The following is a 27,220-nucleotide window of genomic DNA, read 5'->3' as shown; positions in this document are numbered from 1 at the left end:
CCCCGGGACCCCCAGTGCCAGCCAGAGCCACCTCCGTGGCAGGGACAGTGCCTCACTGCCCCACAGGGCTCCTGCAAGCAGCTCCTGAGCGAGGCTCTGGGGACCAAATGCTGTGCCAGACAGGCTTCTGGAATTATTAACGTTATTTTATTATTTTTGTCTTCCCCTGTTGACAGACTTAATTAAAAAGTGTGTTAGGAGACCTAACGCAGACTGTGCTCTTTTCCTGTGGCTCAGGGCTTGCTCTAGCGTTGGCATCTCTTAGTGCCACCAAGAGGCATCATGGCCATGGCTGGAGGTAGAACAGGGACATTCCAGCGGCCGTGGCTGGAGGTGGCATGGGGACCTTCTGGTGACCATGGCTAGAGGTGGCATGGGGACCTTCCCATGGCCATAGCTGGAGGTGGCACGGGGACCTTCTGGTCACCATGGCTAGAGGTGGCACGGGGACCTTCCCATGGCCATGGCCCTCAGCTGCCCTGGCCACAAGCCCCAGCCATCTCGGGCAGCCCTGGCTCGCAGGCAGCGGCCATGGCACTGACTTCCCACGCGTCCCGCGGGGATGTGGGCTGCGGAGAGCAGAGCCCGGGGAGCCGCGGGAGAGGGCAGGGGAGGTTAGAAAAACACCCATTAAACCACATTAACATTTCATGACCTGATCAGAGGAGAGTAAATTACCCCGTTCAAATTCAGCAACCATGAAAAAGCAAATGACATCTGGGGTTATTAATTAATTGAGAGATGCTGGAGCAAATCCACAGAGTTACAGTGCCGGTATCTCTGGGCATTATGGGCCAGGACTTGCATTTCCCGTAGACCCCCGCTTCCTGTGGCATGAGGCCGGGATGGAGCAGAGCTGGACCTGCTGGCTGGTACCTGGCAGGATGGAACTGGTGGGAGCCACGGCAATGGTGGGCACTGGGGCAGGGGAACATCTCCAGCACCTGGTGCCCGCCCCAAGGCCAACATGGGTGCTGAGGAGGGGGCTGGCTGCCTACCCATGACCCAGACATCTGAGATCCACAGCTTACACCCCAGAGAGGGATCTGGCCCCAGCCACCAGCATTCAAAGCACCTTTTCATCTGCTGCACATCCTCGCAGCCCCACCCCCCCCCTGGGAGGCCGATGGGCAGCTCCTGCTTTCCAGCCTGTTTCTGTAGGGACAGAAAGGGGCTGTTCGGGCCGGGTGCTGGGGGCCCCATCCCGTCACATCACTCACCATGTCTCCTCTGAGTCCTCTCTGGCTGATTTGGCCCCAAGAACCGTTCAGGCCCAGGTTTATCTGGTGCTTTTAAACCCTGGTTGAAGCAGGACCTGTGCTGCCACGTGCTCTGGGGGACGAGCATCCCCCCCCTGCGAGGTCTCCCTGACCTTCAAGGCAGGCAGGAACCTGAGGACGGTGCAGAGCTCTCCTAGCTTAACGTCAGATGATTTTAAAGGAGCTATTTTATTCGGGCTGCAGAAACTCCTCTCCCCAGGAGCGCAGCCAGCACTGCCGGAGAACTGGTTGGATAACTCAGCGGGTCTGTGCGATCAGAAGACACAAACTAAGTGGATGCCAGCCAGGTTTCTGTGAGCACTTGGGAAGCTGGGTGCAAGCAGGAGCTTAATTAAACCAAGGCAATCACATCAAAGCTGGTCCCTGTGCAGATACCCTTCTTAACTTGCAAGAATTAATTAATGACTTTGAGTTAAACCTGTTCCCTCTTGATTGAGGCACAGCCTGATGGAGCTGGTGGCTGTGCCTGTGGGCTCTTAGCAGGTGCTGCACCGGTGCCCAGGTTTGCAGGGGGGGTTTGCATCAGGTGAAAGCAGACTGAGGACTGCTCTGACTGCTCAGCTGATGTGGGGTAACTCATTTGGGCACCCCAAACCCAGCCCCAGCAGCCCAGCTGAGCCCTGGGTTACAAAGGACGAGCTCCCCGGTAGATATAAATCAGGGCAGCCCCCCTCTAAAGCTGGGTATGGTTGTGTTCTGTCTCTCAGAGGTTTGGCTCAGGGGAAGCTGCTCCCTTAGTGCTGGTTTTGAGGGGGGTGCTTTTAGTTTGAGCACAGATTGCAGCTCTTGAGAAGGGGGGAAAAAAAAGAGCTCACAGCTTCCTGGCACCAGCTTGGCTGTGGGCAGGAGGAAGGTACAGGTGGGGCCAGCTCTGCTGGTATCGGGGCCAGCTTTGATGCTAAAGCGGAGGAGTTTGGAACAGAGAGCTGAGCAGCTATTTGTGGAGGAGGGATAGGAGAGGAAGCTCAGGCCTGGACATTGTGCAGGTTAGTGAGGGCTGGAACCTCCCTAATGCCCATCTGTGATGCCTGCTTTTGCCTCACTCCAGCTGAACACTTGGCAGATCAACTTTTCCTGGTCAAGCTTCATCTTTAGGGCTTCACCAGAAGAAAGAGGAACACTCCTAGGCACACCGTGAGCAGGATAAGGTGATTCCCACTGTTTAATGCCCCCATCCCTGTGGCAGTGAGCGGGGTGTGTGCCCAGGGTGCTGTAAGGTGGGAAAATCAAGGCAGGCTGGAGCATCATCCCTGGGTGGCAGTGAGGGATGCTTCATAAAGTGACCCAGGGAATGGCTGTGAGCTGCCTCTGGGATGGAGCAGGCGGCAGCCAGCCAGGGCTGCTCTCCTCAGCCTGCCTTTCTGAAGCGTATTGCAGGGGAATGTTTTCCCTCTGGTTCACTAAACTGCTATTTCAATGTGCCCTGCCAGAGCAGCTTTGGTTTTAAACAAACACTTTGGGTGAAGCCCTGGCTCTGCTGACGTCAACGGCTGAATTCCCCCGGTGTTGGTGCCATCCAAAGCCTCCTCTAAGTTCTTCCCAAAAGTTGCTTCTAGGCTTGAGCTTTTTTTTGGTCTTCTGGAACAAGGCTCCTCACAAGCCTGATGTGTTTTTACTAGCAACAAACTCATGGATTAGTAGAGTGTGTAAAATGTGTGGGAAGGATGGAAGCGCATCTACCTTTTTTTTTTTACTGTTTTAAAAGATCCCTCAAGAAATAAGGCTATTCAGTAAAACTTCCTAATGATTCCATTTAGAGAGGGAAGTACTTAATATTTCATATTTTATTTTAAGAACCGTGCTTGTTCAGCCCAATAGTAGAGAGGAATGCATTTATCTTGCAGGAAAGGATTTGTTTCTCTCTCTGGAAAGCATTTTCCTTGAATTCACTCTTAGATCAATCATCTGACTCCTTGAAAGCAGGCAGGGAAATCATGTAAGAGCATTCCCCTGCTATTTCCAGATGAGCTGCTCTTTATGGGCTAGGTAGCTGTAGGAAACCCCAGCTCTTTGCAGCAAACTGCAGCAGGTTTCCCCCAGCAGCACACAAACGGAGCAGGGCGACGGCAGCCTCGCCTGATGGCCTGTTACCTTCAGTCGCTGCAAATTCAGGTTAAGTGATGCCCTGGTTGGAACTGCCTGATGCTTCCAGGCTGCGTGGGAATTGTTAAGCATCCTTCCTGAAGGGCTCGGGGATAAAATCACCGTGGTCCCGGCCATCCTCCCTGTGCTGCCCTCGCCACGGCTCCTGCTCCAGCCCTTCGAGCCAGCGAGGTGATGCTCCTTCCCCTGGCTCCTACAACCCTGTGCACAAGCACACCCTTTGCAGGTTATTTAAAGCCCCGTGTCAGGTCTTTCCAGCGCTGCTCCCATGCACCAGCTGCCCATCCCTGCTCGCTGCCGGTGGAGGTGGCTGGAAAACGCCTTGCGGGGATTTTCCTTGCACGGGGGAAGGTGCCCGGTGCCGAGGGGCATCCTCAAGCCCTGGTGCTGCCAGCGAGGCAGGTCAGCCTCGGGGCTAGCACCGGCCACTGCCTTCAGTTCTCTGACGGACTGGGGGGAGTAGTTTTTTGCCTTGATTTCCCATCAGAAGGGCTGTGGTGCCAAGCCCTTGGCGGGAAGGGCTTGTCTTCCTTGGGCACTGGAGTGGGCTGGTGCTGCCTTTTCCCCAGTACCCGCAGCCTCCCCGCTGTTCCCAGCATCATCCCGCTCCGGCTGCCCCACGGGAGGCGAGTGCCTCTGTCCCTGCTAGGGAAAGCCCTGCCCAGAGCATCTAACGCTCCTCGGGGCTCCTGCAGACGTGCCTCCCCTCGGCCCTGGGTCGAAGGGGAGCTGGAAACGCTGGAGCCCCACGGCCCCACATCCTGGGATCACCCTCCCCCGGCTGACGTGGCCCCTTTCCTTTGAAGTCACGCTGCAGCCCTGGCCTCCCCTTCGGGGAACGGGGCCCAGCAGAGCCCGTGGGATGCCCGGGAAGGGGATTTATGTCCGGTGGCTCCCTGCCAGACCCTCTCTCGCTGGGCTGCTGCCTCCTGACCTCTGTGCCTCGCTGCAACCTGCCCCGGGGCACGAGGCTCCCCTGAGTGACGCAGCGCTGGGGCCCGGCGTGGGAAAAGACGTCAGGGCTGGGGGGCGCGGGGCTACGAGCCGCGGGGCAGAGCCTCCCGGGGTCAGCCTTCCCCCGGCCCCCAACGCTACAGACAAAATCCCCCGGGGAAAGGAACCTTCAAAGCCCCAGTTTTGGGGGGAAGGTGTCTGTAGCTTTTGGGGTGTCCTTGTCACCCCCCCCCCCATAGCACTGCTGTCCCCTAGACAAGGGTGATGGCAGTGCCCTAAACCAATCCCATCCGCAACAGGAGCACGCTGGCACGGTCGCAGAGCTGGGGGTTTCGAGGCAGGGGCAAGTTTGTCATCAGGTTTCTTCCAAGAACGTTTTTATTGCCTTTGAGGTCATTTCCCACCGAGGTTCGCTGAGCTCAAGCACTGGGCTTGGAGCCACAGGGCCTGATCTGGCACCCAGCACCCTGGGCTGGGGGAAACACAGCTGAGCGTGCGCTGGGGACCAGTGATGCACCTTGTCTGGAGGAGTCCTCTGGGCCTTTTGATCAACGTCTCCCTTCTCGGGTGTTTTCTGGGACACCTTCTGGGTGTCTTTTGGGCACCCAGAGCCACACTGGGCTCCTCTGCACTCTGCGTGTATTGGGCAGAGAACAGACTGTTCCTCCTGGCCAGGCTGTGGGCGCTCATACCTTGGTCTTATGTCATATGCCACAACTGTGATGAGTTTGGCCGTTCTCTGCATTAAGACTCTGTTCCCTCAGCAGTGTAATGGAGGCTGGGGGGGGAGGAAATCCCCCCTCGCTGTGCTTGGAGCAGCCCCCAGAAGGGCAGTGGGTTTGCAGTTGGGATCTGCGTGGCCCGAGGGACTGTGACTGAGCACCCTTTGCTCTTCCCACCCCCAGGCCTTTGGGGGAAGCCCCATTCCTCTTCGGTGTGGAGCTTGGGCCAGCCTGTCCTTTAGACCGGAGCCACCACCACCTGCATCCCCATCACCCGCCAGCTCTCCTGGCTGACACCAGCAGGCGTTTGGCCCATGCCCTGCACACGCCGTGCTGGCGGTGGCGGGGTGTTGACAAGTAACCATGTTATTAACCGCGAGGAGCGTGGGTTTGCAGCTCCCCTTGCCAGCCACTGTCATCATCTGTGCCCACGAGGCTCTCCTGACTGTGCCACCCTCCGCAAGGACTGTCCCGGTCACCATCCAGCTACCTGCCTGCAGTGCTGCCTGCAGCATCCCCAGCCCTCCCCCGGCCAGCGGGGAGGAGAAACCCCCACGGATGCAGAAACCCAGGCTATAAAAGCATCCTCCCCTCTGGGACACAAGGAAGCTGCTGGCAAAGGAGGCGGCTGCCCCGGGAGAGCGTGATGCCGGCGGGACACAGCGGGAGGGTGCAGCACTATCTGCTGGTCTTGGCCTTGACCTGGGGTGCCAACTTCTTCCCCTCGCCAGCCCAGGCTTTGCAGAGGTAGCAGGCGTGCGGGTTGCAGGTGGCCCACAACGCTGCGGGTCTTGCTGTCTCCCCTTTGGGGTTTTTTTTTTTTTGGGTGCTTGGGCTGGTGCTGAGGACCGAAGGACTCTCCTCCTGCTGCAGCCGTGCTGGGAAACCCCTTCATCCTGCTTTTCTGTTCTGTGCTACCATACCTGCTCTTCCTTGCTCCTCTTCCTCGCTCCCCTTGAGCACCGCGTGGCTTGGCAGCGCCCCTGTCTCCCAAATAACCGAGGAGCCCACGACGAAGCGTTTCATTCGCAAACGAGCTGAGCGTGGGGTCCATAGATGCCTCCTACAGCAGCCAGCCCCTCCGTGGGGTCCTTGTCGCGGGTGGGCCCTGATGTACATCCCTCCCCCCCACACCCGGGGCTGGTGTGGGGCTGGCAGTGGCCGCGGGACCCACCGGCACCCGGCTGGCAGCCCCACGGCGTGGGGTGCTGCGGGGAGCTGCTGCCATCTAGAGCCACCAAAAGGCAGGAGTGCTGGGGGGGTGGCAGGGACCTGCGGGGGGGTCTCCTCTGAGGGTGCTGGGTGCTTCTTGGCCCCCCCAGCCCTGTCCTCGCCCCCGGCAGGGTCACGCTGCGCAGGATGCCCTCCATCCGCCAGACGCTGCAGGAGATGGGGGTGAAGGTGTCCGACGTCTTCCCCGAGCTGAGGCAGAGCAGACGCAGCGGCCTGGCCGCCCCCAGAAACGGGACGGCTCCCACCCTCCTCACTAACTACTTGGACGTGAGTTTTTTCCCGCGGGAGTTTGTCCCCCCAACAACAGCCCCACACCCCGCAAGTCCCACCCGCTGCACCCCACGGGGCGTTTGCTGCCGGGTCTGGGGGATGAGCTGTGCCCCCAGCGATGCTCCCCGCGCCTCTTCCAGACCCAGTATTTCGGGGAGATCAGCATTGGTACCCCCGCGCAGACCTTCAAGGTGGTTTTTGACACGGGCTCGGCCAACCTGTGGGTGCCATCCTACAAGTGCTCCCCCCTCTACAGCGCCTGCGGTGAGTACGGGGGCACAGCAGGGACTGGGGCTGAGCCCCTCCAGCCTCAGCTCAGCGGATGTGGGCAAGTGCCTCCATCTCGAGGGCCACTCGAAGCGGGCTGGGCCGGGTTTGCCTTCACACAGCAGGGGCTGACTGTGGCTGTTCGGTCCCTGGCCCTGGGGCAGGCTGGGTTCATCCCCCTCCCGGAGGCTGGGGGAGCAGAGACCCTTAACCCCTCCTGCTGTTGCTGCCTCCTTCGCTTTCTTTGACTCACCTTCTCCCTCTCCCCAGTTTCCCACAGCCGCTACGACTCCTCCAAGTCGCGGACGTACATAGCCAACGGCACGGGCTTTGCCATCCGCTATGGAACGGGGAGTGTCAAAGGCTTCCTCAGCCAGGACATCGTCCTGGTGAGTGTGTGCCCCAAATTCACACTCACTGGCTCAGCAAGGAGATGCCCACATACGGTTCTGCTCCCCCATATGAGCATCCCCTTTTACCCAAGAATAGCGGAGCTCTTTGGGGGATTTAGCCCTACCCTGCAAGGACACTTTTGCCCTTCCCCAGGTGTCAGACATCCCCATCATCCAGGTCTTTGCCGAGGCGACGGCGCTGCCTGCCTTCCCCTTCATCTTTGCCAGGTTTGACGGGGTGCTGGGGATGGGCTACCCCAGCCAGGCCATCGACGGCATCACCCCCGTCTTCGACCGGATCCTCTCCCAGCAGATCCTCAAGGAGGACGTGTTCTCCGTCTACTACAGTCGGTGGGTCATGTGGGGAGCAGGTGCCGGGGCTGGGGAGGTGTTTGTTTTGTAGGGCAGGGGAATTGCAACCGCAGCAGTGCTGGGTTTGCATCTCGGGACTGGGAATGAGCCGTGGCTGGGGCTGTGGGACCTGGGGGGGTGTGGAGGGTGCCTGGAGGAGCTGGGGAGGAATGAGGCAGCACAAGAGGCAGATCCAGGTGGATGCTTATCTGGAGCTGCTGGGCAGGGAGTGCCGAGGCCGGGAGCGCTGCTCCCTGCTCGTTTGTCACTGTCAGATTGCACAAAGTCACCAGCTCTGCTGGTGGGGCTGGAGCAACCACAGCCAGGAGCGGGTTTAGTGTTTTATCTACAGACCAAACTGCAAAACTCAAAAAATCTATTGAAGAAAATTCTGCACCAGCAGCCAAACTCTTTTCATTTCTTGCCCCAAACTGTCGTGTCTCTGCATCCCACCTCCCAGCAGCACCAAAAGCTGCAGGAGCAGCGGGAGGGCCCACCCTGGCAGAGCAGGAGTGCTGCCCCCACCCCCTCCCCAACACTCCCCACTGGCCCCAGCAGCCTGGCAATGGGCAGACACACCCACAAACACACGCTGGTAGCCCTTTACCCCACCTAAAGGTGGATACATCAATACTGAAGAAGTCCTAATGATGCTGGCTGCATTCTGGGTACCACTTGGGTCCCCTTGGTGCCCTGGGGACACAGCTCCCCTCGGGCCACGGGCTTATGCAGCATCTCTCTCTTTGCAGAGCTTCGAAGTAAGAAGACAAAAAGCACGAGCGCTCTTGAGACAGCACCCACTAACAGTCACCCCTGCACCCCAGGGCTGGGCAGCCGACCCTGCCGCCAGCCGGGCACAGCTCCACAGGAGCTCACACTCCGCAGAGCCCCGCGCCGGGCGCTGCCCGCACGCCTGCCCCGCACATGAGCCAGCACCGACCTGCTCAGAGACCTCAGCATGTGTCACCTCCTCTCCCACGGGCTCTCGCACCCCTCTGAACTAACTCAGGGTTTCTTCTCGCTCCCCGCCACGGCTCACAGGGTCAGCAGAGCCTCGTGGCTGGGTCTGGTCCCTTCTCGCTGTTTTTTTTTTCAGGGACAGCAGCTGAGGGAGAATCACTCCACTGTGTTTTGCACCCTAGGAACGCTCCTCTGAAACCCGGGGGGGAAATAATCCTCGGAGGCAGCGACCCAACCTACTACACTGGGGACTTCCACTACCTGAACATCAGCAAGAGCGGCTACTGGCAGATCAGCATGAAAGGGTGAGGCCCGGGAGTGCTGCTGCACAGCACCGGGCCTCATCCTGCAAACCTCCCTGGCTCTGCGAGGATGGGGCTGGGAAAAGCTTGCTGGGTGCTGGGGACTGGGTCCAGTGTGTTGGCTGGCGGGTGCTTTCCCCTCTGGGGGGGAACAGGGCTGGTTCCTCCAGCGCAGAGCTGCATCTCGGTGCTCAGCAAGGAGCCAGGAGCTGGGGAATGCAGAGGGGGTGGCACCGTGGGCTGATTCAACTTGGAAGCTGCAGTGGAAGAGTTTAACCCCCTTTAGTCCTGCAGGAGGAGCGTGAGGCGCTGAAACAATTCGGCTTTGTTTGATTTAAAAAAAAAATAAAAGCCACACATGATGAAGCTTAGCTTTCACATTTGAGAAGCTCGAAGGGAGGGTTCCCGGTGGCCCTGGAGAGTCCCTGCTCTGCCTGGCCAGCTATCCCTGGACAAAGACATGGCACACTTGCCCGAGGGCACAAGTGGCCCTGGGAGCCGAGCTGTGGTCACCATGGGAGACTCAGGGTCACCCCTCTCCCCTTCCGCTCCAGCGTGTCCGTAGGGGCTGAAATCCTGTTCTGCAAGGAAGGCTGCTCAGTGGCCATCGACACGGGAGCGTCCTACATCACCGGCCCAGCCGGCCCCATCTCCGTGCTGATGAAAGCCATTGGGGCAGCAGAAATGACCGAAGGAGAGGTGAGCAACCCCCGCACTGTGCCCCACTCCACATCCCTGCCACCTCCCCCTCGGCTGCCGGCCCCCCAGCCTGTCCCTGCCCCAGCAAACGGGCTCAGCGCTGTCTCCTCCTCCGGCAGTACGTGGTGGACTGTGACCGAGTCCCTCAGCTGCCCAACATCTCCTTCCACCTGGGCGGGAAGGCCTACGCACTCAGCGGCTCAGCCTACGTCCTCCGGGTAAGCTGCATCCCTCCGGGTAAGCTGCATCCCTCCTTGTGGGGCGGGGGGGCAGCTCTCCCTGGGGTGCATCTCTCCTGCAGCACCCTGCTCCCTCCTAGCTCCCCTAAAGCAGCAGAGATGAGCCCCAGAATGATGCTGCTTGTTTTTTCCCCAAACCCTCCTGCTCAGCAGAAGTGTCTAGACGAGCCAGAGCAACCTGTCGCTGCTTCTTTGGGTGGTTTTGGGGGAGATTTGGGGTGAAAAGCAAAGAGCAGAGATGGGCAGGGATCCTTGGAGGAAGGAACATTGAGGCTGAGCAGCGGGTGTTGAGCTGGGGGTCACAGCCCTTCCTTGGGCACCTCCAGCACTCCCTGGGTCATCTCCTCTTTGCAGCAATCCCAGTATGGGGAAGACATCTGCGTGGTGGCTTTCTCAGGGCTGGACATCCCACCCCCAGCTGGACCCCTCTGGATCCTGGGCGCCAGCTTCATCGGGCATTACTACACCGAATTTGACCGGCGCAACAACCGCATCGGCTTTGCCACGGCCCGCTGACAGCTGGGGGGGGGGGGGGGAGGCTGGGGAGGGGGACAGGGCACCAGCCTGGAGGCACGGGTCCCACCGAGAAGAAACAATTTGAAGTACAAATGAGAACAGCGTTTCCTTACAGCTCAGCCACCTCCTCTCTTTACTGAAGCAACTGCAAAACCTCGCCTTCTCCCACTCCAAAACCCCCGCTCTGCTTCCCGAGAGTCTCTGCTGCTGGGGAGAAGTGAGCCTTAAACGCATCTTCTAGTGAGCGTGTTCGGTCTGGCGATGAAAGCGGGATCCTGGGTCCGGAGCTGCACCTCCAGGGACATTTAGGGTGATGTGCAATAGTACAACTGGCATGCGGCGAGCCGCTGCTGGCATGGAGGTGCTCGCAGGTTGCGGACAGACTGAGGAGGATGATCTGTTACTGTTCGTGTTAGTCTTTGAATGGGAGAAAAATAATCTGGCTGTGTCTAATGATCGTTTTAGCTGGTGTTAACTCTTTCCCTCTCCATGACTTTAATATTAAACAATTTTAGAGCAACAGGACACTGAGTGGCTGCTTATTCTTGCAGAGGGGAGAGATCAGACACATCTATTAAGAAAATGGGGGGACAAGTGTTTCTCTGCTAGGATCCACCACTGCATTTATAGCTTTCCCTCTTTCGTAAGAGTGAAACGCCCTCCCAGTTAGTGCCACAGCATCTGCATGTAGGCAAATCAGGGTCTTCTCAAACAGCAAGCCAGCTCTTTCTGCAGGCTACACCTGCCTTGGCCTGCCTTCCCATGGCGGGCTGGGGACCACTGGTTGCACCCCTGGGGACAAGGACAGGGCTGTGCGTCTGTTTGCTGCCCTTTGGGGAGGGGAAGGTGCCTGGGGTTCTGGTTAAGGGTGGCTGACTTTGTCCCACCAGGAAGGCAGCTCTTGCTGCCCCAGTGCCTGGATCCTCTTCCATTGCCACGTTGGCTCCAGCTGACAACCAGGGGTTTGTCCCTGTCCTGGCCGTGTGCGGAGATGCTCAGTGGGAGCTGTGAGCCCCACGTCAGCTGGCCCGGCAGGAGAGGCCGACCAGTGCTCCCAGCTGGAGGCTGACATTCCCAGTTCCACAGGAGAGCTGGGGTGCTTTGAGTTAGAGCCCAGTGGCCACGAATCCAAGCTGTCCCCAAAGCCAAGCGTTTTGCAGCACACTCTCATCCCCGGTTCCACCAGCGTCACTGCCGTGGTCCGGAGCCAGGCCCTGGGAAAGGTGTCTGTAAAGCAGAGCACGAGGCGGGGGCGCCTGGAGCAAGCCACCATCTGAGCACAATCACTCGTAGAAGCTTCTCATCCTCATTTCTGCCACCAGCGATGGCTGCTGATGGATTCCTGGCGCAGGCTGACACACGCAGGCTGCAGGGATGTTGGGGAGAGCGATGCTCCTGCCAGCACGGAGGCAACAGCTGCTGTGTGACCTTTCCAGCCAGGTAGGCAGCAGCCTCGGCTCTGCTCACCGGCTCTTCCCAGAATCACAGCATCGTTCAGGTTGGGAAAGACCCTTGGGATCATTGAGTCCAACCCTCAGCCCTACTCTTCAAACTTCTCCCCTACCCTACATCCCCCAACAGCTCATCCAAACGACCCTTAAACACACCCAGGGATGGGGACTGCCCCCCCCCCCTCGGCAGCCTATTCCACTCTCTGCCCACTCTTTCTGGGAAATTTTTTTTCCTGATGCCCAGTCTGACCCTCCCCTGTTGCAGTTTAAAGCCATTCCCTCTTGTTCTGTCGCTAATTCCCTGTGAGAAGAGCCCGGCACCAGCCTCTCTGCAATGTCCTTTCAGAGAGGTCTCCCCTCAGCCTCCTCCTCCTCACACTGAACAGTCCTTCCTCCCTCCCAGCCCAGCACCTCATCCTCTGCCCTGCCCCACAGCCCGACAGCCGGGAGGATGTGGCTAAGCGGATGTTTGTCCCTCCCGGGAGGGTCTCTGCAGCCACGGAGCATTTAAACCTCTTCACATTGAGATGCACCACCCCGGGGATGGGAAATTCAAGGCACCCGACGATGTTACGTGTTTTCCATCGCCTGCTGCGGCGCTGAGCCATCGCCTCCAAGGCCCAGGAGAGCCGTGGCAATGGCTCTTGGGGGCCTGGGGGTGGAGGGAAGGGCCCCCAGCAGTCAGTGTATTTTAGTTTCATCCAGCGTTTCCTGAGGACAGCCCTGGTGCTCCGGGCAGGGCAGGAAAGCCCAAGGCCTGGGAGGCAGCGGCAGCGCAGGCAGGGAGGGCAGAGCTGCCCGGAGACCCTTGGCAAGGCAGGGGAGCAGCACAAGGTCAGCGCTGGAGCTACAGCCCCTCTTTTCCCCTTCTCCCCTTGCTGCCAGCAAGCTTCTCCCCTCCCTTCCTACCACAGGGAAAATCTCCACTTGGAAATAACCAAACCTCCTCCGTCCTATTCAACACTGCAGAGTCTCCAGTCTTGGAGAAGACTTGAGTGGATGTGGGCTTGAAAAAGCACCGGGTGACTTCAGCCCACGATGGCCTGTAGCCCTCAGCTAGAAAAGGGTCAGGCTGGCCTAAAATCGGATGTTTTCGTGGATCCAGTTCTGTCCCCATCCAGCACGGTTGTTTCAAGCAGCGGGAGGGGAAAAATTCCCCGGGCTGCTCGCGGTGTCGCTCCTGGGCCCCTTAAGCCACCCTATTAACACCTCTAATCGCCTGGCCAGCGCAATTTCCTGGTGGCTGCTGCCCAGTCCTGGCTTCGAGACACCGCTAACCCCCAACCGCCCCGTATTAACACTTGGGGTTGTTATGGGCAAGCAATTAGGCCACGCTCAGCCCAGCAAAGCAGCGAGAGCAATTATGGCCATCCTATTAAAACCGACAGAGCTCGCTCTATATTTAGAAACACGGGGAACTGGCTGCTTTATTTTATTTTTTTTTTTCCTTTTCTTTAAATGATTTTTTTTTCCCCTCGTCTCCATGGTCCATTTAGCTGGTTTCAGCCGCAGCCAGCTGTAAACTTTGGAGGGGGCACTCTCTGCTCTGAGCCAGGGGTGGTTGTTATTTCCTCTGATAATGAAGCGGTGGCAGCGGGCGGCGGGGGGGGGGACACACACGCTGTGCCAACGTGCTCAACCTTTAATTCCCAACCCCCTCCCCAGCCCACCTGTAAATCCCTCGTGGGGGTCAGCGCTTGGTGGTGGGGCTGGAGGGGACGTGTCCCTCCTGGGGGACATCTCACGGGCTCTGTCCCTTTTTATTATCACCCCAAAGGGATGGAGGGGGGGGGGCTGTGCGCACCCCGGGATGGCTGAGGGGGTTTGGGGATGGGGATGGGGATGGGGATGGGGGGGGGGAGCCGCCGCGGTGGAAGGCACCGGCAGCAGGTGTCGGGGGGTGCCGGCGGGGGTCGCGGGGGGGGTGTCCCGGTGCGGGTGCGTTGCGGTCCCGCTGACCTCACAATGCGGGCGGGCGCTGGCGGGAGGCGGCGGCGGCGGGAGGCGGGCCGGTGACTCATGGCTTCCCAACGGCGGGCGGCTCCTCCCCGCGGCCGCCGGCCCCGCCGCAGCCCCCGGCACATGGGCCGCGGCTCCGGCAGCTCGGAGCTGGCGATGGCCGTCCCGCCCGGCCGCTGCCCCGACTGCCCGAGGCCGGAACGGGGGGGCGGGGGGGTCCCCGCCGTACCCCACCTCGGTATTGCGGTGGATGAGGGCGATGTGCTGCCCGGGGCGCTGCGGCTCATGCGGGAGCTGAGACCCGGCTGGGAACCGGCCAGGGTGAAGACTAAGGTACGCCCCGTCGGGGGGGGGGGTGGTGGTGAGGGGAGGAGGGGGGACATGGGGCACCCGGGGCACACACCATCCCCCCCCTCCTCCTGTGGGGATCGTTCGAGGGGGCTGCAGAGCCCAGCCTGGGGGGCTATAGGCTCACCCCGGGGTGCTACAGCACCCGCCGTGGGGCAGCTATAGAGCTTGCTTGGGGGGGGGGGCTATAAGGTCTGACACGAGGGTGACGGGAGAACCCACCGGGTGGTGGGGGGGGCTATAGAACCTGCTAAGGAGGGAGGGTACAGCATCCCGCCCCCTCACCCCCAGATCTCCACTCTTAGAGCATAACCGGGGCCGATGGGATGTGCAAAGGTGTGACATCCCCCTCCCCGACCCTGGCTTTGGGGACCCCCCCCGAGGGTCACTGAGTGGTGACTGGGACTGTAAGTGTGTCCCCAGGGTTCCTCGAGGCTGCCAAGGTGGGTGAAGGCTGGGGGGGGATGCTGGGGTGGCTGCACCGCTGGTCCCCCCCTGAGTCTCTCCTGCAGGTGCTGCACCCCCTGCCCGCACCCCTGCCTGCAGCCGGTGCTGCCAGGCCCCTGCTCGCAGGAGTAGCTGCTCCCAGGAGCAGGTCTCGCTTGGGTTACTTGGCTCACACCTTTGCCAGGAGGCAGGAGCCGAGCCCAGGTGCGGATGGGAGCTGGGATTTAGCGGGGCTCAGAGCTCCTTGCATGGGACGGGGCTTGGCTGGGAGAGCGGGGCTGGCAGCTGCCTGAACGTGAGAGTCCCTTTCCCCTTCCTCACCTCTGCCCGGGGGTGCCAGGTCTCAGGGGTGGCATCTGTGCCCTCCCCAGGCTCCCAGCGATGGGCACGGGAGTGTGGAGGTGGCGGAGCTGGGTGCACTCAAACATACACACGTGTGTATGCGTGTCCTCTGAAGGCACATGCTTCCCGTGTGCCTGGACGGTCATTAAAAATGTATTAATAGCCAAGTGTAATTAAATACAAGGAGCTGCAGGAAAATACATATGAAAGGGCAGATGGCAATAGGCAGGAAGCTCTGAGTTCGAGTTCCTCGGAGCACAAAGTTGTAGGGGCAGGAAATGTCTCGGGCTCTGTGCAGCACCGAGCACAGACCTCGGTGGCGATGGTTGTGTGAGAAGGACCCCAGCTCTCCCGTATCCAGGCTCTCTCCAGGCATCGGAGGGGGTCAGTGTTCAACAGCAGCTTGTGTGTGCGTGCGTGTGTTTTTAATTAAAAAAAAAAAAAAAAAAAAAAAGGCAAAAAACCCGTAGGAATTGCAGGGGGGGGGAGAAAAAACCTCCGGTTGCGTTTCCCTTCGCTGCTCTTGCCGGGCTGTTCGGGAGGGGATTGGAGCGGTGCACTGGTCCTCAGCTGGTTCCTATTAGTGTTCCTGTTCGCTCTCCTCGGCGCACTGGAGCGGTGCCCGCTTCACACCACCTCGTTGCACCGTGTCAGTGCACAGCTGCTTGCAGGGGCTGTACCAGGCTGTGCCGGTGACACGGAAAAAATCTCCCGGTGCTTGAGGCAGGGTGTGGAAGATGGGAAGGAAAGATCTGGGTGCTTGGCCTTCCCCCGTCTTGCCCTCTTCTCACTGGGGTCTTCAGCCCCCTGTGCTCCAGGTTGTGCCCACTTTCGGGGCTCCTGCTCCCCATCCTTTAAGCTCTGTCCCTGGGCCAAGGCACCCCCTGTGCTGGGAAGGCACAGGCAGCGTGGGTGAGTCAGCCAGCCACGCTCCCAGGGAAGCATGCACTCCTCCATCCCTCACCCGGAGATAAGGAGAGCAGCAGCGATGTGGAGCCAAACCCCTGCAAGGACTCCGCTACGGCTGGATGCTTTTAGCCCCACTTGGGCAACAAGGTGCCCTTTTTGCAGTCTGGCCCTGGGGCTACTGGCCACCTCTCGGGCTGAGGAGTGGTGCTGGGGGTGCAAGCCGAGCGGGGTCTCATGGCAGGGGCATCGCTGGCGTGTTGGATGGAGCTGCTTCGCTTCAGCCTCTTTGCACAAGGCTTGGGTCTTGCTTCATGGTTAATTGCTGCAAGGTTCCTGGTGTGGAGTCACACTCGGTTTCCCCCCCCCACTCCCTGCTGTCATGCAGCCACAGCAGGGAAGGATTTGGGCTGGTAGCGGCGCTGCGACCCTGCTGATAGCTGACTGCACTTCGGATCCGCAAGGAAATAGCACCAGGCATCTCCCAAGCAGCCACGCTCGGGAGCTGGAGGAGCTGCCACCTCCAAACCAGGCGAACCCCTGCGTGCGTGTGTGCAGGTTGCTGACGAACCACGTGTGAGTCTCCAAAGTTAGTGGCCTGGAATTCAGAGGGGATAAGGCTCAGTAATCCCATTAAACCCACTGGAAAGGGCTGATTGGGCTGTCAAGCAGCAAAACAAAGCAGTGCCAGGGACTTTGCAGGCGAGGAGGTGCCGAGCATCTTGAGGTGGAGTCATTCACCTGTGGCTGATGGAGAGCACCGGCCCCAGGCTGCTCCCTCTTCTGCATGGATGGGCCATGACACCTTGTCCGTGCTGAATTTCTGGCCTCTGGGGCCTGGCAGGACAAGGAGAGGAGACCAGAGTGTGGCACCATCGTGGAGACACAGGTTATCTGCCTTGGGAAAAGCAACCCGGTTGCTTGAGAAGGTTCAGCCCGCCCCAGCTGCATCCCGCCGGGGCCGTGGCGGCTGGCTCGCCGCTTGCCGTGCTCGCCACGAATCCAACACCAGCCAGCTGTGTAACGAGCTGTCTGACTTGGGGTGTCTCATTCCAGCGCTTTGAGTTTCCCTCGGGAGACTGCATGGGGAACCCTATATATAGGCACCCTATATAGGAGCGTGGGTTGCTGAGTGGGGTGTCTAAAATTAGCTGTCCCACCCCCGAGCACTGCTGCTGCCGTAGCACGTGCCCTCGCCCCGCTCCCGCTCCGCCAGCATCACACCTGCTCCGGGAGCTCCCCGAACCCCAGGGGGAGCAGGAAATCGCTTTCCTGGGGAGCAGCGGCACCCCGGTATGCGCCGAGCAGGAACCGTGTGGGGCTGAGCATCCTCCCTGCATGAGGGACGATGGGGCAGGGGTTTCCCGTGAGGCCGTGGAGACCCAAACCCCTCGGTGCGCCGGAGGGGACCGAAAATCGCGGCGGGATGGGGAGAGGAGCCCAGCACGGGCGGCAGCCCCCGCATGTGCGCGGGCAGGCGGCCAGGCCGGGGCGACGGGAGAACAAAACTCTCTTTCCATCTGTGAGGAGCCATCAGAGCAATGACACGAGACGTCCCCAGCAGAGACGTCCCTGCCTATCAGCGACCCAGCCCTGCGGGGAGGGTCAGGAGGAGGAGATGGGGTGGTGGTGCTGTTTGCTCCGCGTTGTTTGCTGGGTTGTGTGTTTTTGGTTTGGATTTTTTTTTTTTTTAATTTCATTTTGTGCCAAAAGATTTGCGCTGATTTTTTGAGGGTAGCGATTCCTGGAGCCGCTCGGGTGCCAAGTGTGCTGGCGGCACATCTGGCCTCAGCTATTCCTGAGCTTCCAGGTGAAAACCGGCAGGATTTCCACCCAAACCGCCAGCTTTGTGTAGCTGAAGCCTTGTGCCTGTGGCCCTGTGCAGAGCCCCAGTGCATGCCTGAGCCTCGAGGCCTTGCAAACTCGTGCCATCTGCTGCGGGAGCTTTCCTGGCTGCTGTGGGCACTGCTGCTTCGAGCTCTCTTTTGCCCATTGCCTGTTCCTGCCTTTGTTTTCTCCCTGGGGTCTGCTGGTGGGAGGGATTTCCCTTTGGCGTGGCAGGGCCGTACAGGCGTCAGCTCTGTCGCCCTTCTCCCCCTCCAGCTCTTCACCGATGGCATCACCAACAAGCTCGTGGCTTGCTACACGGACGAGGACATGGCGGACGCGGTGCTGGTCCGTGTCTACGGTAGGAAAACGGAGCTGTTCGTGGACCGGGAGACGGAGCTGAGGAATTTCCAGGTGCTGCGTGCCCACGGCTGCGCCCCTGACCTTTACTGCGCCTTCCACAACGGGCTCTGCTACCAGTTCCTGCCGGGCATCGCGTTGGGGCCCGACCACGTGCGGGACCCCCACATCTTCAGGTGTGCAGGACCCCCATGTCCTGGGGTGTGTGGGTCTAGGGGGGAGCCACAGGAAGGGGGAACTGGTGCTTCTCTGGGCATGGGGGGGTGTTTCCAGCTCCCCCCTTCGCTGCTTTTGTGCCAGACCGGTGCTGGAGCATCGCTGATGTGCACAAACCTGGGGGATAAATGGGCCAACCCACAGCCGGGTTTATCAATGTGTTTCTAAAGCATCAGCTTTGGGTGAGTAGAGATTTCACGAGAACCACAGCTTTCACCTGAATTTGCCCTGGAAAGGTGAACGCTGCTTTTGACCAGGCAGGGTCCTGATACGCTTCCGAGGCTTGCAGCTGAAGTGAGGGGAGTCTGATCTGCACTGAGCCTGCGTTTTTAAACACGGCTTTCGGGGAACCCCTCTCAGGGCTGGTTTTGTGGAGCACTCCTCTGGGGGATGCTGCTGCACGGCCACCTCTCATCTGCGCGTCCGTGTTTCCTTCCAGGCTGGTGGCCCAGGAGATGGCCCGGGTACACGCCATCCACGCCAACGGGAGCCTCCCCAAGCCCATCCTCTGGCAGAAGCTGCACAAATACCTCACCCTCGTGAAGACGGATCTCAGCCCAAAGGTATCCAACCCCAGGTAAAGGCAGAGGGATCCCAAAGAGCCAGGCTATGGCTTGGGCATCCGCTGCCCACCCGTCTCTAAGTCTTCCCCGTACGGGACCGGGGGGAAGAGCCCCGGTTCCCAGGTAAAGCCTCTGCCGGACTCTGCGGGGGGGGAGCGGGGCTGGGGATGGTGTTGGGGCTGGATCCAGCCACGTGGCCGCTTCGGCATCATGATCCCTCCATGAGCAAATGTGTCGCCAAGCCCCCAAGAGCAGGTGGGGTGGAGGCATCTCCACGCACTCTTCCTCCTGTCAGAGGGGGCCCTTTGCTGTGTGAGAGCAGAGACAGCTCTGGGTTGTGTCTCTCCAGCACCCAGGCAGGATCCGGCCTGAGCCAGACTCCCACCTGCTGTTAATAATCCGCCTCCTCCTCCTCCTCCCTGCAAATCTAGCCTGCATTTTAAGCCCTCCCTAGAATAAGCTGAAGCTCAAGCCCTTCTTATGGCGGGGTTCTGAGCAGCAAGGTTCAGCTGATGTTGGAGGGGATGCTGGAAACCCAGTATAGATTAAAGCAGCCAGTTCTCACTTCAAATCAGTTCATCCCGTTTCTGGGAGCCTGGGTTCATGCCAGGTGAGTGCCGGGGTGTCTGGGAAGGATGCGCACAGCCCCCAGAGATGGTGAAGGTGAATGAACCCAAAGGCAAGCGAATAATTAACCTGTTCCCTGAGCAGCAGTGGCAGGCTGCAGGGCTTTTCTCAGCACTCACCCTGCTGCAGGCAGACTTTACCCAAGCCTGCACCTTCAGTGCAGCCAATTAGGTAATCATTAACTGGCTCACTTCTTGGAATAGAAACTTCTGAGGTTACGGAGAGGATACGTGCCCTGACAGAGTCCAAAATATTCCCGCTGCCTGGGGGTTCGCTGGGTGCTTTGGGAGCGAGCGCTGCGGGGCTGGGTGGCTGGTTGGGTGAATTTGAGGGATGGATGTGGGTGTTCGTGGGGAGAAGGGAAGGGCTGAGGCTGCACCAAGGTGTCTGCGGGCACCCTGGGTACCACCCAGCACGCCAGAGGATGTCCAAGCCACTCCTGGCCTCCCCACCAAAAATGGCCTCGTTAGCCCCGCTCTGTGTCACTGATGAGTTCGTTTATCAAACGCATGGAGGGAAGCAGGGGGCAACGCTCTTCCCCCACGGGAGGTTCCCCGTGAGCAGAAGTGACTCCACCCCGTCCCCTTCCCCAGCCTCCAGCAGGATGTGCCCAGCCTGGAGATGCTCGAAGAGGAGCTGGCCTGGATGAAGGAAACGCTCTCCCAGCTCGGGTCCCCCGTCGTGCTTTGCCACAACGACCTGCTCTGCAAGAACATCATCTACGATGGGACACAAGGTTCGTGGCAGCAGCCTCGCACGCCCGGAGGAGGGGTCTGTCCCTCGCCCACCTCCCCAGGGGCCAGCAGCTCCATCTCCAGCCCCTCTCTGAGCCCCGGCCTTTGCCTCCACAGAGCACGTTCGCTTCATAGACTACGAGTACACCGGCTACAACTACCAGGCTTTCGACATTGGAAACCACTTTAATGAGTTTGCAGGTGAGTTGGGCTCCTCTTCGGGGCACCAAAGGTTCTCCCCCACTTGCAGCGGCTGCCCTGGGGTCTCCCCATCCTTGGGGGAGGAGGACGAAGTTGCATCCCCGGTCCCGTGGTGGGAAATGGGGGAGCTCCTCTTCGTGGTTAGAGGGATGTGTGAGGGGAGGGTCTCTGCGGGCGGTGGGGAGCAGCCTGGCTGCAACACCAGCCCAAGGGTTAGTGACCCCGAGCACACCGGGAGCTGCCAGGGCTTCACTCACCCAGTTGCGCGTGGGGAGAGCCCCGTGGTCACGTCGCTTTGCACCGGAGAAACCCTCCCTTTCACCTTTCTGCCCCCCCACCCCGGGCATTGCTGACCCCGGCTCCCCTCGCAGGCGTGAAGGAGGTGGATTATCGCCTCTACCCCAGCAAGGAGACCCAGCTGCAGTGGCTGCACTCCTACCTGCAGGCCTACAAGCAGCTCACCCAGGGGGACGGAGGAGGCACGGGAGTGTCCGAGGAGGAGCTGGAGGCTCTCTACGTGCAAGTGAACAAGTTTTCTTTGGTGAGTGGTGGAGATGGGAAGGACACGACCTTCCTGTGGGACTGGTTTCCCTCGGCTCTTGGGTGAGCCAGCTGCCACTCAGCGGGTGAGGATGGGGGTGCAGGTACCAGCCATGGGGGTTTGGGGGCACCTGGGGCAGGAGGCTGCCCCGAAGAGCCCGACTGCACCTCGGAGGCACTGAGCCCCTGGGCAAGGTCAAAGATAGCACTGGCTGCCCGCCATCCCACCGGATGCCAAGGAACAGCGTGTCTCTGATAGCTGTGGCCTTGGGCATCCCTTCAGAGAGGCCAGGCGCAGCCAAGAATGAGGAAATCCTCTTTGGTATGGGCATGGGCAGGAGGAGCCAATTTTCTGGAAACTTAGGGCAAAATGTCAGCGGTTTCCTGGCTGGAGCTGCCAGGAGGGACATCCCGGCTGCCAACACAGAGGCTGGTACCCTGTTGCACAGCTGTTCAGCATCCTTCCTGCTCATCTCTTGTCCGGGCTGGGACCAGCCTCTGGAACATATAAAAATGCACGTGCAGGCCAGCTCCAGCTGGCTGCCACCACACGTCCTGTCGTCACAGCCACGGGACTTCTGGGACCCGGCCAGGAGAGGCACGAGCGGCTCATCCTGTGGGCCCCGTTTCTGATCCGTGTTTGGTCTGTTACAGGCATCCCATTTCCTCTGGGCATGCTGGGGCCTGATCCAGGATAAATACTCTACCATAGACTTTAACTTCTTAAGGTGAGTCTGCTGGGGCTGGGGGGCGTTTGCTCCCAGTGCAGTTCAGTGGCAAAAGACTGGAGCAAGAGGATCCCAGTGGTCCCTCCATGCTGGAGGGATCCTCTGTGGCCAGGGGACGCGGGGCCAGGGGGATGAGTGTCTCATGTCTGTCCCTCTCCTCTCTCGGCAGATATGCAAAGCTAAGGTTTAAACAGTACTTCAAGATGAAGCCGGTGGTCACAGCCCTGCAGATCTCTAAATAGCATCTCTGGCCTGTGAGACCCTGAGCTATTTTTGTCCTTGCTGCGTCCACAGCCCTCGCATCCCCCTCGCCCCTTCCCCACCCCAGCCGGGGGCGAGGGCAGGTCCTGATGGTGGGATGGTGGAGGAGAGGAGCTCTGACCCGGCCACCGATTAAAGGAGACCCTGGACATACCTGAAACTGGACCGTGAGACGCTGGAGAGGACCACGGCCTCGGAGAGGCCCCTGCCTACGCCAGGAAGCCTTACCACCGCCTTAACGCCGAGCCCGGCTTGGCCCCGGTGCCCGGCAGGTCTGTGCTTTGCTGGCACTACTGCTGCTTGGCCTGGCACCCAGTTTGCTCCCTCTGTGCCGTCCCCGAGGGGGGAAACGGGTCCCCCCGTCTGCTCAGGACCCCCCCAGAGCTGCCCAGTTGCTTTAGCTGTGCCCATTGCCTTTGCTGCTCCCTCCGTCCCCTCTTCCCCTGCCTCCTCGGTGCCACTTGGGCTCCCACCCCCAAACCAGCACCTTTTTTTGGCCAGTATTGATCCTGGGCTCGGGGCTGTCTCTGAGCACAGCACCCTTTTTCACAGGGGGTGGGTGCTGCTGTGCTCCAACTCGGATGGTGCAAAGCAGCAAGGGGCAGCGCCAGCCGTGAGCCCTGGGACCAGCGGGCTTTTGCTGGCGGGTGCTGGATGCCTGCGCCCCAACACTGTGCTCAGCCCACGGCTGGCTCTGCTTGTCCCCACGGCCGCCATCTCCCAGACTCCCATTAGCTCCCATCACGGCTTCCCTCGTAGCACCCTGTGCTGCTGGAGCAAGAGGCTCCCAGCTCTGCCTTCCCCGTCTCCCCTAGGGCCAGGGCGGGGGGGTCCATCCTGCCCCTCGCACAGGCACTGTCACTGTGCTCCTCTCTTGGCTGTGTCCCTGCGTGGGACCCCCTGGCAGGAGGTTGAACAGAGCTGACCTGCTCCATGAGTGCACAGCTTCATCCCCTGTCAACACTCGGCTGCTTCCCCCCTGCTCCTGGCCCCAGGCTCTGCGAGGGCAATCCTGACCTGCTGAGCACTGTCCAGCTCACGACAGTGGTTGTGCATCAGCTGGGGGGTGAAATCAGACCCCTCTGCCCCTGCCTTGGCTGCTCGGTGAGTGGTAATGGGGATAGGGTGGCCATCTACTCCGCACGGGCACAGGAACCTGCCCCAGCAAGACTGTTGTTGCATCTGGTGTTTGTTTCGGTGCAAAATAAAAGCTGCTGGTAGCTGGAAATAGGGGATGGTGGGTCTGTGGGGACTGGTGTGCCGGAGCAGAGATGCTGGTGGAGGTATTTCCTCCCAGGGTGGGCTGCTGGTGTCCCTCCATGCTCCTGACCTCCCTTCAGGTGCCCTCGCTGCCCCCTTCCTGCAGGCAGCAACTGTCGGGGCTCGTCCTTGTCCCAGGGCGATGTCCTGGGGCTGAGGACAGTCTCTGCAGAGCTGATCCCTCATCTTCATCGTGGCCCCCCCTCCCCAGGCCCTGTTGGGCCCTGGCTGTGGCAAGGGCAGGCTGGGCCACTGGGCTGCAGCGGGCACTGGGTGGAGGAGGTTGAACCCCAAACCCGCTGCTGCGTGGGGTGAGACCTTGGGGAAAGGCTGGTGAGAGGCGGGAGGAGAAGGGGCACGCAGGGCAGGAGAAAATGCCGAGAAACAGCACAAGTGAAACCATGGCAGGGAGCCAGAGCCTGAGGAGGGGGCTGTGCTGGAAGGGGGGGCAGGGAAGGGGGGAAACAAAGCACCCCCCATCTGTACTCTGACTGCTTGGGGTGAGGGCGCCCTGCCCAGCCCTTAGCTCTCCCCACCCCAGGCTGGTAAAGTCCAGACCCAGATCTCCGCTCCAAAAAGTCACCTTTATTGTGCCAAGGGGTAGGGAGGGGGACAATTGTAAACAAGTATGTGAAATATACAGGTTAAGTTACTCATCGTCTTATTAACAAAATAAAGCTCTATCTATATTTACAGTCTTTTTTTTTAAAAAAAAAAAAAAAAAAAAGAAAAGAGAGAGGAAGAGCTGCATCTCTGTTGGGCACTTCTGCTTCCAGCCCCCTCTGCAGCACAGCCCATCCCACCCTGGGGGCCAGCACCCCGTCCCCAGGGACCCCGGGCCCAGGCAGAGCAGCACAGGGAGGGGGAATAAATAAAGCACTGACGAAGGGCAAGAGAGGAGGGAGGCGATTGCTGGGTGGGCGAGGAGGCGGGATGCTCGCTTGGATAAACAATGTCCTGCCGGCAGCCCCCTGGGGTGCAGGGGAGCAGCACTGGCACCCCGATGCTGCTCTGGACACCCCCCCCTGGGGCTGAGGACGTGGGTCTGCTGCAAAACCTATTGCAGGGCTCGTCCCCCCCCCCGGCTGCATCCTGGAGCCAGGGCTCCCCCTGCACCCCCAGTGGTGCTGGGCTGGAGGCCAGGCTGGGGCTGCAGCCCTGCTGCCTGTTTCTGCCTGTTGCCACAGGGCGGTGCACGGACTCTGCGCACAACCGGACACGGTGCACAGACACCCGGCCACTGGGAATGCACAGCCAGACACTGGGGATGCACACCTGGACACTGTGCATGCGCACCCTGACACTGGGTACGAACACCTGGACACTATATGCACACCCTGACACTGTGCATGCACACCCTGACACTGGGTATGAACACCCTGACACTGTATATGCACACCCTGACACTGTGTTTGCACACCCTGACACTGTATATGCACCCCCAGACACTGTGCACGCACACCTGGACACTACACAGACCCCCAGACACCATGCATGCACACCCAGACACCATGCACACCCACCCGGACACTGTATATGCACACCCAGACACCATCCACGCACACCCAGACACTGCACACACCCAGACACCATCCACACACCCAGACACTGTGCATGCACAGCCGGCCACACAGCCCCTCTCTACCCCAAACACCCCTGGGCTGGGCTCTGACCGGAGCAAGTTTGTTTGTTTTTTTTTAAAGAAATTATTTCTTTTTTTTTCTTATTTTTGTAATTGCTGTTATTTTTCTCTCCCTCCCTGGTTTCCATGCTGCAGCCCACAGGTGGAGCCTGCAGCTTGCAGGGCTGGGGTGCGGGAGGGAGAAGAGGTGCCCAGGGGCCACCGGGCACGTACCCACCGCAGCCGGGGCTCGTGCCCGGGGCAGGGGCCAGCGGGGGGACGGGGTGACGGCGCAGCCAGGGAACAGGCACCCGCTTTATTTACAAAGTGGGCCAGAGCTGTCAGGAGTATAAAGGGCTCCTCGGAGCCCTTGGCTGGCACTCGGGCCAGGCGAGAGCTAAAAATGGCTCCACGGGAATTTGCTGGCAGGCTCCAAAGACCGAGCGGCGGAGAGGTCAGGCGGGGCTGAGCGAGGGACAAGCGTGTCCCCATCCCGTGTCCCCAGCACTGGGCGTTGGCGGCTGCAGGCGACGCTCTCTGCAAGGGACCCACAAGGGTTGGGAGATGCTCTGGGGGTTTTCCTGCACCCCGATACCCTCAGGGAACTCCTGGGGGGCTGCAGGTGGGTGACAGCCGGTGGCACCCGTGTCCCCAGGCCAGGTGGCTTTTAGGTCCCTACACCCCTGCAGCCACAGCAAGGCTGTGCCAGCCCTCGCCAGCTCGCTCAGCGGGGTCAGCTCGTCCCAGCCATGGCCCCATGCAGCGCCCCATCGCCCTCGTGCTCCCCAAAACTGGGTGCTCACCTTCATGGGACCCATTTACAGGCAGCAGCTCCCACCCGCCGGAGTCACCTCTGCTCCCAGCGCGGCCCTTCAGCCGAGTCCCGACCCGTCGGGGGGATGCTGTGACCTCCTTTTTGGTGGCAACCAGCCCCCACCCACCACCCCCTCGGCCCCCCCCCTCAGTCCGTCAGCACCACCAGCTCGCCGTCACTCTTGTCCTCGCCCTCCGAGTCCTCCTCCTCGCTGTAGCGGTACATCTCCCCATCGGCCACCGAGTGCCCGTCGTCTCCGCCGTCGCTGTCCTTGAGGCTGCACGTGTTGACGATGACGGGCATGTTGGGGTCCACGCCGCGGGGCAGGTAGTGCTCCATCACGGGGGACGTCAGCTGCATGCCCACGGGCCGCTGGTACAGCACGTCCGAGGAGGAGGGGGGCACCTGGCTGCCCTGGGGCCTGCGGGACGGGGGAATCCACTCACCAAATGGACTGTCGGGGTGCTCCCCCTCAACCTCCTGGAGCACCCACCCCATGGGCGCCTCGGTGGGCTCCCCCAGATGGGAGGAAAGGGGTGCGTTACCCTATCAAGTAGCCCTGCCTGGCGTCCTGCCGCCGGTTCCTCATCAGCGCCTTGTACTCGCCGACGCGCAGCCGCTTCCCCTCCACGATGCACGTGCGTTTGGGTCGGGGCTTGTACTTATAGTCGGGGTATTTCTCCAGGTGCTGCCGGCTCAGCCGGGCTTGCTCCTCGTAGTAGGGCTGCTTCTCCTGGTTCGTCATGGATTTCCACCGGGAGCCTGCGTGGAGAGGAGCCACGGGGCACCTTACACCCTGCCTGCTCTGGTGAAACCCACACCGCCTCCCGGCTGGGAGAACCACCGTGAGAGTCAATTAATGTTATACCATGCCCTGGGCAAACAGCAGTTGTATTTGTACCCAACTGGTGAGCGCGGCAGCACCAGTGGGAGCCCCGTGTTGGGGTGGGGAACACCGGGTCCCCAGCCCTGACCCTCCCCTGGCACATCTCAGACCACAGCTTTCGAGCCTCTCCAAGGTACAGCGAGCAGGTGCTGTGGCTAAAACAGGCTGTGCCGGCGTGTGACTCACATTCCCCCGCGGGATGACATTTATTTTCATCGCTGCCAGCACCCCGGGCAGGAGGGGGAAGCAAGGCACAAAGGCTGCTGGGCTGGGAGAGGGGCTCGGGGCCAGGCTGGTGGAGAGAAAGGATTCATCCCCTCAGCTCAGCACCTGGGAGGCTGCAGCCAGACCAGCGCCTGGTTTGGAAGCAAGATGGATGAGCTGGAGATGTTCGGAGATACTCAAGTGTTCTTGGAGATGCTCAACAGTCAACAGGACACAGCCCTGAGCATCCTGAGGGGACTATGGGGTTAGCGGGGCTTTAGGCAGGGCTGCAGAGATCTCCACAGACATCCCCCCATTATCTAAATCCCACCCCGTGAGTCCCCGTGTTGCCTTTCCCGGGTGTCCTTCACCCGCCAGCACAGCCCAGCTCCCTCAGGCAGCTCCACCTCCACCTGTACCACAAGCCAGGTAGCCCAGGTAAACTGAGGCACGGACAGATGCAAACCCCTTGCCCATGGTGTCCTCCACCAGCTCCTTCCCCACACACTCAGCCCCTCGCACGGGCTCAGACCCACATTTCCAGGAGCAGGAGAGCACACAGGATCCAACCCCCCTCCCAACCTGGGTTACACCGGCTCTGGACCACTCATCCATCTGCAGGTATCCACCTGCTAGA

At 60.4% G+C, this 27,220-nt stretch overlaps 3 protein-coding genes across 9 annotated transcripts in view; 2 read left to right on the top strand and 1 right to left on the bottom strand.

Moving 5' to 3' along the window:
- Positions 1-5,705: 5,705 nt before the first annotated feature.
- Positions 5,706-10,288, top strand: REN (renin). The gene is made up of 10 exons (XM_074925827.1): positions 5,706-5,806; positions 6,403-6,559; positions 6,703-6,826; positions 7,100-7,218; positions 7,376-7,572; positions 8,322-8,330; positions 8,715-8,837; positions 9,389-9,533; positions 9,653-9,751; positions 10,127-10,288. Exons 1-10 carry the CDS (start codon positions 5,706-5,708, stop codon positions 10,286-10,288), a joined length of 1,236 nt encoding a protein of 411 aa, XP_074781928.1.
- Positions 10,289-13,758: 3,470 nt separating this feature from the next.
- ETNK2 (ethanolamine kinase 2) lies at positions 13,759-23,800 on the top strand. Its single transcript, XM_074925503.1, has 8 exons — positions 13,759-14,031; positions 17,845-18,104; positions 18,584-18,721; positions 19,928-20,070; positions 20,186-20,269; positions 20,641-20,810; positions 21,464-21,537; positions 21,707-23,800. Exons 1-8 carry the CDS (start codon positions 13,759-13,761, stop codon positions 21,777-21,779), a joined length of 1,215 nt encoding a protein of 404 aa, XP_074781604.1. The 3' UTR covers positions 21,780-23,800.
- The window catches only part of SOX13 (SRY-box transcription factor 13), a 41,864-nt gene continuing 38,155 nt past the window's right edge, over positions 23,512-27,220 (bottom strand). For 3 of the 7 annotated variants that reach the window (XM_074925501.1, XM_074925502.1, XM_074925500.1), the window contains exons 13-14: positions 26,039-26,255; positions 23,512-25,914 (exon numbers count right to left, since the gene is read on the bottom strand). In XM_074925501.1, the coding sequence (XP_074781602.1) occupies positions 25,641-25,914; positions 26,039-26,255 (491 nt within the window). In that variant the 3' untranslated portion in view covers positions 23,512-25,640. The remainder of the gene's footprint in view (positions 25,915-26,038; positions 26,256-27,220) is intronic. The other 4 variants (XM_074925495.1, XM_074925499.1, XM_074925497.1 and 1 more) reach the window with 2 other exon arrangements.

The sequence above is a fragment of the Athene noctua genome, chromosome 23, assembly GCF_965140245.1.
Source record: "Athene noctua chromosome 23, bAthNoc1.hap1.1, whole genome shotgun sequence".
NCBI lineage: Eukaryota > Metazoa > Chordata > Aves > Strigiformes > Strigidae > Athene > Athene noctua.
The sequence above is the reverse complement of the archived record's forward strand: the minus strand, read 5'-3'. Positions and strand labels throughout refer to the sequence as shown.